The sequence below is a fragment of the Hemitrygon akajei genome, chromosome 8, assembly GCF_048418815.1.
Source record: "Hemitrygon akajei chromosome 8, sHemAka1.3, whole genome shotgun sequence".
NCBI lineage: Eukaryota > Metazoa > Chordata > Chondrichthyes > Myliobatiformes > Dasyatidae > Hemitrygon > Hemitrygon akajei.
In genome coordinates this window covers 96785729-96798450 of record NC_133131.1, presented here as the reverse complement: position 1 = coordinate 96798450, position 12722 = coordinate 96785729, and the positions used below count along the sequence as shown (strand labels likewise).

At 39.3% G+C, this 12722-nt stretch overlaps 1 protein-coding gene across 5 annotated transcripts in view; it reads right to left on the bottom strand.

The window, feature by feature from the left end:
* The window catches only part of calcr (calcitonin receptor), a 249152-nt gene that overhangs the window by 109045 nt on the left and 127385 nt on the right, over nucleotides 1-12722 (bottom strand). For 4 of the 5 annotated variants that reach the window (XM_073054227.1, XM_073054230.1, XM_073054229.1 and 1 more), the window contains 2 exons: nucleotides 6862-7021; nucleotides 6660-6770 (listed from right to left, as the gene is read on the bottom strand). The exons of the other annotated variant lie outside the window; for it this stretch is intronic. In XM_073054227.1, the coding sequence (XP_072910328.1) occupies nucleotides 6660-6770; nucleotides 6862-7021 (271 nt within the window). The remainder of the gene's footprint in view (nucleotides 1-6659; nucleotides 6771-6861; nucleotides 7022-12722) is intronic. 5 annotated transcript variants of the gene reach the window in all.

Below are 12722 nucleotides of genomic sequence, written 5' to 3'. Positions count from 1 at the left end.
TTGCTGATATTATGAATGTTATACAGTAACATTCAGAATGGAAACCATTGTTGATTTCAGAACACTTTAGGTTTCATAAATAGAATCAAAAGGAAAGTGAGTGCATTTCGGCTTTGAGCATCATTTAATGATGGGTTAATGATGCCCTGAGAGATTGTTTAATTTGTGGAATCTTACAAGAAAGCATTCAAAAACAGCTCTTAAAGGAAGCACAAATCACATTTAAAAGAGCAGTTGAAATTTATGTATCATATGGTGAAGTGTCACAGGAAAGTTTCACTGGATGATAAGAATTGTAATGTGTGAGTACACTGTCTGACATCACCACTTTTTTTGCCTTTTGGTAAGCCATCTCATTCTGCTTTGTCCATTGCCATTTCTTCCTGATCTGCAGTAATGATTTCAAGGAGTGCAGCGCAGGTTTGGCAGGAAACTTTTATAATAATTGACAAATCCTGAAATGAAACACAGCCATGAAATGACCTTTGGCCTTGGGACATCCACTACTTCTTAAATTTTCTTAGCATACTGTGGTGAGATTTTGGAAAAGTTACCCTGTGTCATCCAGGTAACACAGGGTGCCTAGGCCTCTTGTGTAGCTTTCTGCCAGAGAGCAGGTGTACATGCTACTCCAAAAATAAGCCTGGTTTAGTGATAAAGCCCTTTGTGAGTGTTTATGGTGAGGAATACTTCAGATTCTTCTTCCGTGTCTATCTGTACGTAGGCCTCAGCTCAGTCCGCTTCGGGTAGTGCTTCCATCCAGAAAGATTTGCAAAGGAACCTGCTTTCCTGGGCAGTGGATATTGATTTACTTTTAGTACTGGATTGATGGTGACCTTAAAATCACCACAGATCCTGACAGACCCATTCTTCTTGGCTACTGGGTTCACTGGTAATGCCCATGGGCTCCATTCAATGTTGGAAAAAATTAATTCCTTCAGCCTCCATGCAATCTAGCTCACTGACTGCTTTATTACAGTTGGTATGAGGAACTAGGTGAGCTTGAGTGTGCCATTTTCACTTAGCACTATTTTAGACTTGATATGCTTGTGTTTTTGAATGCCATCCCTGAACACTTCAGTGGCATCATCCAATACCTTAATTTGCTTTCAGTTGACTCTCTTGAAGGGTATGTGGCATGAAATGGATGGACGGATCTTCAATCAAGTTGTAGTTCTCACATCCCCACAAGCTGGTCCTCCTGTTTTAACCACATACGTGGTTTGTTGGCTATTGTATCTCACTGCTACAAATGTCATTCCCACAGGAGTTACCTCTTCTTCAGTATAGGTTCTTAATTGGACAGCTGCAGGCTTCAGTTCAATATCTTTAAAATGCCATTTAAACTCATTTTGTGGAATGACTAAAACAGCTGTCAGTGTCCAATTCCATATTAATTTACAATTAATTTCTGGTGTAAGCCATATTGCTTATCTATTCAAACAACACACACAAAATGTTGGAGGAACTCAGCAGATCAGGCAGCATCTATGGAAATGAGTAAATAGTTGACGTTTTGGGCTGAGACTCTTTCATCAGGACTGGAGAAAAAATGCCACGAATTTCCAACATCTGCAGATTTTGTCTTGTTTATTTTCTGCTTGTCTATTGTTAGTTTTCACATTTAAATCTAAAGGCTATTCAGTCCTGTATCACTCTCATCATTATCAGATATTTCATCAACAGCATGAAGATTAGTGCTCATGCTGAAACTGCAGCTTGACTTTTTAGCTTTTTCTCTTCCCTGTGTAGTTCATTTATTTTTGTTTGCCCAACATGTCCTTTGTTTGTGTCCTAGTTTGTTGCATTTTCTGCAAGTATTGCCTTTAAACCCTTGTTAGTTTGGTGCATGTGAACTCCTGCCACAACTGTAACACAATTTGTTCAGCCAGCCCAGCTTCAGTTTAGACATTGCAGTTCTGTTCATACTCAATTTCATTCCTGAGAGCAACTCATTGGCATCTCTGTCTGCTGTTTCCAATGATACAGTAATTTCAACTACTCTTTTAAAGGTAAGTTGTGCTTCAGTTAGGAGCCACTTTTGAATGATTTCTTGAAAGATTCCACAAACTAAATGGTCTCTCAATACATTGTTAAGCCAATAACTGAACTGACAATGCACAGACACTTCTGCAATTCAACCACATATGCTGAAGTGGTCTCCCCTTCCTTTTGATTCTGCATATGAAACTTAAAGCATTCTGCAATCAACAACGGTTTTGGTTCTAAATGTTCCTGCATTACTTTCATGATATCAGCAAAACTAATTTCAGCTGGTTTGGTTAAGCAGACAAACTTCTAAGCAAACCGTATGCCTTACAGCACAACATTTAATACCATCATTCCCACAATCCTGATTGACAAGTTGCAGAACCTGGGCCTCTGTACCTCCCTCTGCAATTGGATCCTCGACTTCCAAACCGGAAGACCGCAATCTGTGCGGATTGGTGATAATATCTCTTCCTCAGCCACTGCTCTGCTCTTCATATACACATGACTGTGTGGCTAGGCATAGCTCAAATACCATCTATAAATTTGCTGGCGATACAACCATTATTGGTAGAATCTCAGGTAGTGACGAGAGGGCATACAGGAGTGAGAGATGCCAACTAGTGGAGTGGTGCCGCAGCAACAACCTGGCACTCAACGTCAGTAAGACGAAAGAGCTGGTTGTGGACTTCAGGAAGGGTAAGATGAAGGAACACATACCAATCCTCATAGAGGGATCTGAAGTGGAGAGAGTGAGCAGTTTCAAGTTCCTGGGTGTCAAGATCTCTGAGGAGCTAACCTGTTTCCAATATATCGATGTAGTTATAAAGAAGGCAGCTATACTTAGGAGTTTGAAGAGATTTGGCATGTCAACAAATACACTCAAAAACTTCTATAGATGTACTGTGGAGAGCATTCTGACAGGCTGCATCACTGTCTGGTATGGGGGGGGGGGGGGGCTACTGTACAGGACCAAAAGAAGCTGCAGAGGGTTGTAAATTTAGTCAGTTCCATCTTGGGTACTAGCCTATAAAGTACCCAGAACATCTTCAAGGAGCGGTGTCTCAGAAAGGCAGCATCCATTATTATGGACCTCCAGCACCCAGTGCATGCCCTTTTCTCACTGTTACCATCAGGTAGGAGATACAGAAGCCTGAAGGCACACACTCAGCGATTCAGGAACAGCTTCTTCCTCTCTGCCATCCGATTCCTAAATGGATATTGAACCTTTGGACACTACCTCACTTTTTTTTAATATATGGTATTTCTGTTCTTTTTGCACAATTTTTAATTTATTCAATATACATACACTGTATAAAGTATGCTGAATAATATTTATTTATTATTATTCTATATTATGTATGTATTGAACTGCTGCTGCTAAGTTAACAAATTTCACATCACATGCCAGTGATAATAAATCAGATTCTGATTCTGATTTAAAGCTAATGCACTCAGCAAAATTGGCACATGTTTCTCATGTTTTTCATTTACTGTAAAATACTGCTCAGTTTGCTCAATATACAAAATTCAGTTATCTATTAGGTAATCAAACTCATCAATTTTTCTGGAGTAGCCAGTTGCTTTTGTGACTCACTATAGACGAACCCGTGAACCTGCCCATTTTCTGCCATCTTTTTTATCTTGATCGCCTGTCTCTTTTTCAGAAGAAACACATGTTGCACTGCTTTTTTTTCTTAGCTCGAACATCTTGTTGCAATTCAACAGAAAGGTAGTTGTCTCGGGTTCGTTTAAGACTTACTCATTGCCAGTGTATCTCCAAAACATAAAAACTAATTGAAAGGAAAACATGTAGAGTCCAGAATTTAAGTCTAACTTTGATTTTACTTTAAGTGAGGCACACATATATGACTTGGTAGTGTCATTTCATATGCAATTCACATACTATAACATATAGCCCATATTAAATTACTGAAATGATTATTTAATAAATTATTTACTTTACAGTATTACTCAAATATTACTGAGATATTAAATACACAACAAGAGCATGACAAGAATGGGGAATGGAAAAAAAGAGAAGGGAAATGAGGGGAATTTATCAAAAGTTGGAAAATTTATGTTCTTGCCATCAGGTTGGAGGTGGTACAAACGCAGCAGAGGAGGCCATGCACCACCATGCCATTGGAATGAGAATGACAAGTCAAATTGAAGCAGGGGGCCAAGGTGTCACCCTGACTCATGATACAAGCACAATGTCATCAGTACTTCAGCAGTAGAGGCAATGTGAGAAAGTGTGTGTGTGTGGGGGGGGGGGGGGTTGAGGGAGAGGGAGAGTATGTGTGTGTATGTGGTGTTTCTGGAAGAGGGAGAGGGAGATCATTGACCTAATTAACATAAACATAAAATCTATGTATGAATTATTCATACGCTCCTGTTCCTAGATATGTTTAACTCCCAGAAAAGTTAAATTGTAATATTATGCAATTCTAACTTTTTACTGTAATTTAGATCATAGGTGAATCACACTTCAATAGTCACTGAGCCCTTCATTCATTTAAAAATACAACAAATTCACATGGTCAGATCCAGCTCTCCCTCAGTAAGACCTACATCCAAATATCAAATGTGTGTTCAGACTGGGAATTTTGCACAAGAGAGGAATATAGAATCATATAATGTTATGAGGAAAAAGGAGGCAATTTTGGTCCATCATGATCATATTTGTCTGAAACTGAACTTTAGGGTAACATTACTTTCCAGACCCGAATCCAAAATTCTTCAGATTATTATCCTTCAAATACTTAATCCAAGTATCCCTTAATTGGGGGGAGGGTATTTATCTCAACTACTTCCACCACTCATTCAATTGCAATCCTGTACCAGTCATTGAATTTTTTTTTTCTCTAATTTCCCCTTCCATACTTCCACCAATTAGCTAGTTAGCAACCTCTCTGCCATGATGGATAGGTAATTTCTGTTTATACTGTCTAGGGGTGAATTAAATCTCCCCTCATTCTCTTTCAGAACAAAAAATGAAGTCATTTCTTTCCTTCCAGCTATACTTTTTCAATTCTGGAAACATCCTTGAAAATTCTCACAACCTTTCCATATTGCATTAACTCTAGGTGTGGTTCAGTGGAGATTTTATAGAGTTGTAGCAAAATCACCCTGCTCTTACATTCTACATTATGTTAATAAAGACAAATACCTTGTGTGTAATCTTAACCACCTTATTCACCTTTCATGCTGTCTTTAGCAAGTTCTGTAAATGCATTCTAAGTTTCCTTGAGAGAGAGAGGGTGGAAGACTTTTTCTGTGTGCATTAGTAAAACTTCTACAAACATTTTCACTTACAATGCACCATTAACCGAGTAGAAGCTGCGAGTTGTCTCACAGAAGCGTACTCATACGAGAATCAATCATGAGCCAAAGCTAGTGCAACTGTAAAGATCTTGATTAAAGGGTTGGACTAACAAAGGAGAGGATCACAGAGGGGTAAGAAAGGTTAGGAGGAAAATCCAAAGCTGCAAGTTGTGGTCACAGGTGCCGATTGGAATTGGATAGTGCAGGGTAATAGGAATAGCAGTGAGGCAAGCAGTCCGTGTTTGTAAATCAGCCTGATATTGAAGGACCAGGGAGCTCCAACACTGCTTTCTGTTGTAAGGTTGGACAGAACATTTTTCAGACAGGGAAAGAAGAGTCATGAGAGATTGATTCTTTAGGCTGTGGCACCAGACAATGTAACTTGGCGAGGCAATGAATACATGACTACTGACCAAGTGTGACTAGAGGATCCAAGAGACTGATTTATTGGTAGTAATTAATTGTGATGCATTTGGATCAAAACTGGTTAGGAGCAATATTTTATTAAATTCCTCTTCCAAGTTGTATGAAATACATCTTAGCCATCAATTTCTCAAAAAACATTTAAGCTGTTAAGTATTACTTGTCCATTCAAAGAAACATATTGCTTCACAATCCCTTTTTGCTCAGTTTATAGGAGCATTTTCAAACTTATATCTGTGTGCTGAGAAATTCTCTGGCTATCCCTTCTTATATCAGGGATATGGCTTCTTTTTGCCCCACCCTTCATTCGGTGAAGCAATTTCGTTTCAAACTATTTAATTCCCTTTATATAAACATTCTCCTCTTTTATTCCAGTGAACAAACTTACCTACCTTTCCATAACAATCACACTGAAACAGGGAAGGGAGATGGAAATTAGAATCCTTTATAACCAGTCAAAATTACCACTGACGGACTCTGCATTGACCCTTGTGTTAATGGCTAAATCTAGACCTTACTTCATCAGGCCAGTCAAAAATTTCCTCTTAGATTATGACTCTGTGCCTGTGTTATCAATCTCATTCCTTGTATGAAACATTTGAACAAAGAAACTGAAGTGCAGAGAGGAGAATTTAGTGTAGAGTTTACTGATGTTTTCAGAATAACCACTGAAAAATTTCAGTCTGCTTGATGGAAAACAAACATTAGTTCAATCTTCACTTCATAAAATCATGACTAAAATGGAAATATGGGTGTAATATCTGTCTATTGGTTCGAGTCTTGTTCTTATTGAAAGTTTCAGAGAGAGAGGGATTTAAGATTACGTTTGAGACACCAAACATTTCTGTAAACTAGCCTAGAGGAACAGAAGTAGAATTCCTATGTAGTGCAGAAATTTTGTGAAGAAATAAGTCTCTTACCAGTTTCATCAAAATCATTGAAGTGATTTGGACAATTTTGTATGCTTAACGTTCCTGCTGGTGTATCATCCCAACATAACCATCCATCCCAGGTTCTATTGCAATATAGGCCTGTGATGTCAGAAAGTGTAGCTTATTACTTAATATTATTTAAGTAACCATGTTAACAAAAGTACAGTTATTTTAGCATGGTATCAGTTACCTGGTTTATTATAAGAAGTATCCCTGGCCATTTTTTCATAACACTTAAACTGTGCATCCATTATCTTCTGCTTTATCAGATTTTGAGCAGTTTCCACAGTTGGAGGCTCAGTTATAAATTCATCATAATTCTCAGTTGATGCAAGGCTAGGCATAATTCTCTGTGAGATAAAGAGAAAATGCTTCATGTTCAAAAATTATCTGCCTAAATTGCATTCCATCTGCAGTCCTAAAACTGCACAAATTTATTTAAAACTAAGCAAGCTACTAGTCGAAGTGAGCTTACTGTTCAACATTGACTATATTTACTCTGATAACATTGCAGCAATAATATTCCTTTGACCCTCAGAATTTACATTGAATGCATTAATAACTTTGCACTATGTTTGTCCGTATGCTTTGAAATACTTAAGTAAAATATTTCTTTAACTTTAAAAAGATGAATAGCTTAAATAAGTCCAACATAAGGACAAAGATTAATGAAGATGTTTATTTAAATTAATCTCACACACACACACACACACACACACACACACACACACACACACACACACACACACACACACACACACACACACACACACACACACACACACACACACACACACACACACACTATTCACTTTCAACTGGCCTTGTGTTGATCAGACTTGATCACAGCCCTATTTAACACCAGCACTTTTGTTCAGTCTGAAGCTGCCCAGTCACATCTCCCAATGTCAGCAAAGTTACTAAAGCAACAATCTGCTGCAATGCATTCCCAATTGTACATATAATCACCACCCTCAACCGTGGTTCTGGATTGAAGGCAGCAGACAAAGAGATTTCATAATTGGATGCATGAGGCAGGAGAAATAACATCTATAACCACTGTTCCAATTTCATCTGGAGCATTGTGACCTCTTGGATACCATGCTTTAGGAAGTATATAAAACAAGAGAAAGGGTGCAAAGAAATGTATTGTAAGATTTACTGAAGTATAGATGGCTTTAGTTTTGTAGATTTCCTGAAGAAATAAGGAAAGTGAGAGATGATTTGATCACAGCCTGGTATGAGAATACCAGTGCCCTTGGGTGGAAAAAAAACGAAAAAGTAGTGGATACAGCCCAGTCTGTCACAGGTAAATCCCTCCTACTATTAAGCACATTTACAAGGAGTGCAGTCGCAGGAAAGCAGCATCCATCATCAAGGACCCCACCATTCAGGACAAACTCTCTCCTCACTACTGCCACCAGAAAGGAGGTATAAGAACCTCAAAACCCACACTACCACATTCAGGAACAGTTATTACCATCAACCATAATTAGGCTTTTGAACCAGAGAGGCAGCATGGTACCATGGTGGCTAGCACAATGCTTTACCTACCCGGCGACCTGGGTTCAATTCCCACCACTGCCTGAAAGGAGTTTGTACATTCTCCTCATGACCACGTGAGTTTCCTCCGGGTGCTCTGGTTTCTTCCCACAGTCCAAAGACGTACTAGTTGATAGGTTAATTGGTCATTGTAAATTGACCCATGGATTAACTAGGGGAATTGCTGGGCAGCATGGCTCGAAGGGCTGGAACGATCTATCCCACGCTGTATCTCAATAAATAAATAAATATGTAAACTCAATAAAAAATGGAAGTCTGCCACCATCCACCTTATCTATGCCTCTCATAATTTTAAACACTTCTATAAAGCCTCACTCATTCTCTGGCATTCCAAGGAATAAAGACCTAGCCTGGCCAACCTCACATGTCATAAAGATAATAAAATAGTTATAATGCAATAAAGGTCAAAAACTTGAGGAAAATTCAAATAAATTGAACAGAGATAAGAATAGAAAAGCATAATACACTTTAAAAGTGAGGATTGTGAAATTTGAACACTCAGAAAACATTGTATGTTATTAAATCATAGAAATGCCAACATTATTGTACATATCTAATATTAAATTAGAAAGCAAGTGGTGTGCTATGGTTAATTACAAAGGAACTGGAGAATAAGTACTAAAGTATAAAAAAGAATAACTGCAAGTTATTAGCGCTTTGGCGAGATCACACTTGGAGTAAAATGCATAATTCTGGTCTCTTTACATTAGGGATATTGCACTGTCCTCTGAGGAATTGTAACAAAGGTTCAGTGGACATTTCAGAGATGAGGAGAAACCAAGTTAACAAGACCTACTTCCTCCAGAGTGGAAAGAAAGAGCATGGTTTAGGTTTTCCTGAGGATGATAAAAGAGCTGTGGCTGAGTTTATGAAAAACCAGGTTTGATAGATTTTTGGATGCACTGGAAAGGTTCAGGTTTGCATTGAGATGAAGATCAGCTGTAACCTTATTAAATGACAAAGTGAGCTCAACTTAGCAAATGTTCTCATTTGTACTGCTGAAGCTGAACCATTCAGTTAGAAGAAAGTTAATATTTTAAGAGTCCCTGTGAATATAAAATAGCTTCTTAAATTCCTGTAATAAATCTCCCTGTTGAATGCTATTTGGAATGAATCATTCTTGATATATTTATGTAAATCTTTATTAATGACAATTTGAAGGGTATTTTTTTTAAGTATTTCATATTCTCAGTAACAAGACACTAAATTTGATAGAAATTACCAACTTACCTGCTCTTTTATAGAACTATTAGGGGTGCACCAGCTGTGTGTTGCTAAATTATCTGTCTTTTCTAATAAACATCTGGGTTGTTCAACCTAAAAATAGCACCTTGCATGTGTAATCATAGATCAAAGTTTACAATTGACGCGGAATGAGGAGCAGGATATGCTATTATAAGTGAATGAAAGAGTAAAAAAAGCTATAAAAAGCCTCTGTTTCACAGAAGAGTTGTTAATCGTCCTGTTTATGAATTAAATTGATTGATTAATAATAAAACTGCCTTTAAAATTCATTGCATAGATTTGCAATCTGATAGACAGAATAGTGAATGGCAATTAGAGCTGGTATGAAAATGAATTTTAAATTCCTCTAATTTTGAAAATAAAGCAAATAATCTGCTGTGATCTCTGTTTCCACTTGTCTTCTCTAGGAAGTCCATAACTTATAGCAAGTATGCACTTCTGTTTGCATATTTCTCCTTTAGTTCATTATTTTTTCATTGAAGATTCATAATCAGAGATTTACCATTGAAGGACTATTTTCCTGTGAAGCCAGGGGTCAAGCACTATATACCCAACACCAGAGCCTGGATGGGAACAGAATGCCAGAATTCCAACTGGATGGATCCTGCCAGATGTGAGTGAACACATGCAAACAGCAGATCAAGGAAAGACTGAGCAAGTTTGTGATGCCACATCCACAGGTGAAGCTGGCCTTGTTGACAAAATAATGAAGAATTTACCTGCAGCCTGGAACAACAAACAGTAAACCTCTACAGGATGAGAAACAGAAATGGAAGGAATATTAATTTTAAAAGGCCATGTGATCAAGCTAATGAGCAGTAGAGAACATGAGATTTATAGAATCTGAATCTCCATTCTTGCAAATCGTGTAATATTAATATCCTTGCCCTCTCAATATGGAAAAAACATATCAGGCTACTTGTTATGACATAACAAACTACCTTTTCACAAACAAAGTAACATTAGGCTTACCAGTGAGCTGAGTGTGCTCAGTGCTGGCCTTGTGTAGTTTGAGCAGGATCAACCTACTCTCCCAAGTCTATCCAGTTCTCAAAGGCAAGACCTTGTGCAATAACATAGCCTTTCAACCATGATGCCAGAACAAATGTTGCTATCAAACAATTTGAAAACATTTTCTCTGAAGTCAATGAAACACAGTTTTTTAAAGCTATTGGAAAGCATTTAAACCTGTTCTAAAAATGAATATATTAAAACATGAAAACTCTAAGAAAAAAAACCTAACACTTAAAAATGCTTAAATAAACAATCAATAAAATATATATAAACTAAGGATAAAGATTCTGCAGTTGCTGGAAATCATGAACAACATACACATCATACTGGAGGAACTTAGCAAGTCAAGTAGTATCTATGAAGGGTAATAAACACTGACAGGCCTTCCAGATGCGGTAACACTTCACCTCCAAGTCTGTTGGGGCCATTTATTATTTCCAATGCTTTGCTGCAGCCTCTTCTACATCAATGAGACATGATGCAGATTGCAGGGCTGCTTTGTCGAGCATCTTCACTCCGTAAGCCACAAGAAAGGCAGGATTTCCTGGTGGCTACCCATTTCAATATGACTACATATTCCTATTCTGATATGTCAGTCCATAGCCTCCTCTACTGCAATGATACGGCCAAATTCAGGTTGGAGGAGCAACATCTTACATTCCACGTGTGTAGCCTTGGACATGATGGTGTAAACATCAATATCTCTAACTTCCTGTAATTTCTTCTCCATCCATCCTTTACGTCTTCCACCTATCCCCTCCCGGCTTCTTACTTCATTCCCTTCCACTATGATCTCACCTCCCCCTCACCCGATCTCACCTATCACCTGCCAACTTCTTACTTCATTCCCCTCCACCATGATCTCACCTCCCCCTCACCCGATCTCACCTATCACCTGCCAACTTCTTACTTCATTCCCCTCCACCATGATCTCACCTCCCCCTCACCCGATCTCACCTATCACCTGCCAACTTCTTACTTCATTCCCCTCCACCATGATCTCACCTCCCCCTCACCCGATCTCACCTATCACCTGCCAGCTTCTTACTTCATTCCCCTCCACCATGATCTCACCTCCCCCTCTCCCGATCTCACCAATCACCTCCCAGCTTCTTACTTCATTCCCCTCCACCATGATCTCACCTCCCCCTCTCCCGATCTCACCAATCACCTCCCAGCTTCTTACTTCATTCCCCTCCACCATGATCTCACCTCCCCCTCTCCCGATCTCACCAATCACCTCCCAGCTTCTTACTTCATTCCCCTCCACCATGATCTCACCTCCCCCTCACTCAATCCCCTCTCACCTATCACCTGCCAGCTTGTACTCCTTCCCCCTCACCAGGTCCTTATTCTGACTTCCTCCACCACCTATTCCAGTCCTGATGAAGAGTATTGGCCTGAAGCTTATTCTCCCTGATGCACCATCAATAACTCACTCTGAGACGTAAGAAGCGAGATATCGGCTTTTATTGACTGGAAGAATGAACAACACTACATCCTGGAGAATGAGGCCGGGCTCAGGCCTCAATCGCCTTTATACAGGGGTCTGTGGGAGGAGCCACAGGAGCAGTCAGCAGGGGTCTGTGGGAGGAGCCACAGGAGCAGTCCAGACAGGTATATGTAGTTCACCACAGTCCCCCATACTGAGAATACGCCTGACTTCTGAGTTCGTCCAGCATTTTGTGTGTGCTATGAACTAGCTATAGTCCCTCTCTGAGGGGAATTAGGGGTTATGGGGAAAAGGCATGGCCAGATCAGCCTTGATCTTATTGAATGGCAGAGCAGGCTTGACGGGCCAGATGACCTACTCCTGCTTCCTGCTCCTACTTCTTATGTTCTCACAGATATTTTGCCTCATTTAAACAAATGAGGCTGTTTCTGCACCTAGTGCAACCTGGCACTCATTATTCAGGTTATTCCACTATTCTGAGCTCCCACACAAACGTCCACGAGAAGTTCAAACTCAGAACGCAATCAGCAAACTGCTGTCACACCTTTCGGTTTTCCCTTACAGAATGCATGCTTTTAATTTATGTTACTCATTGAAGCTCCAGCCATTGACGTTACAAATAATTAAAAGACAAATGTGAGAGCCTTGATTTAACTTGATGTAATGGTAAATCCAACATGCAGGAATGTAAGAGGAGACAAAGAGTCGTGGACACAGCCCAGTCTACCACTGGGCACAGGTCTCTCCATTATTGACAGCATCTACAGGAAGTGGCA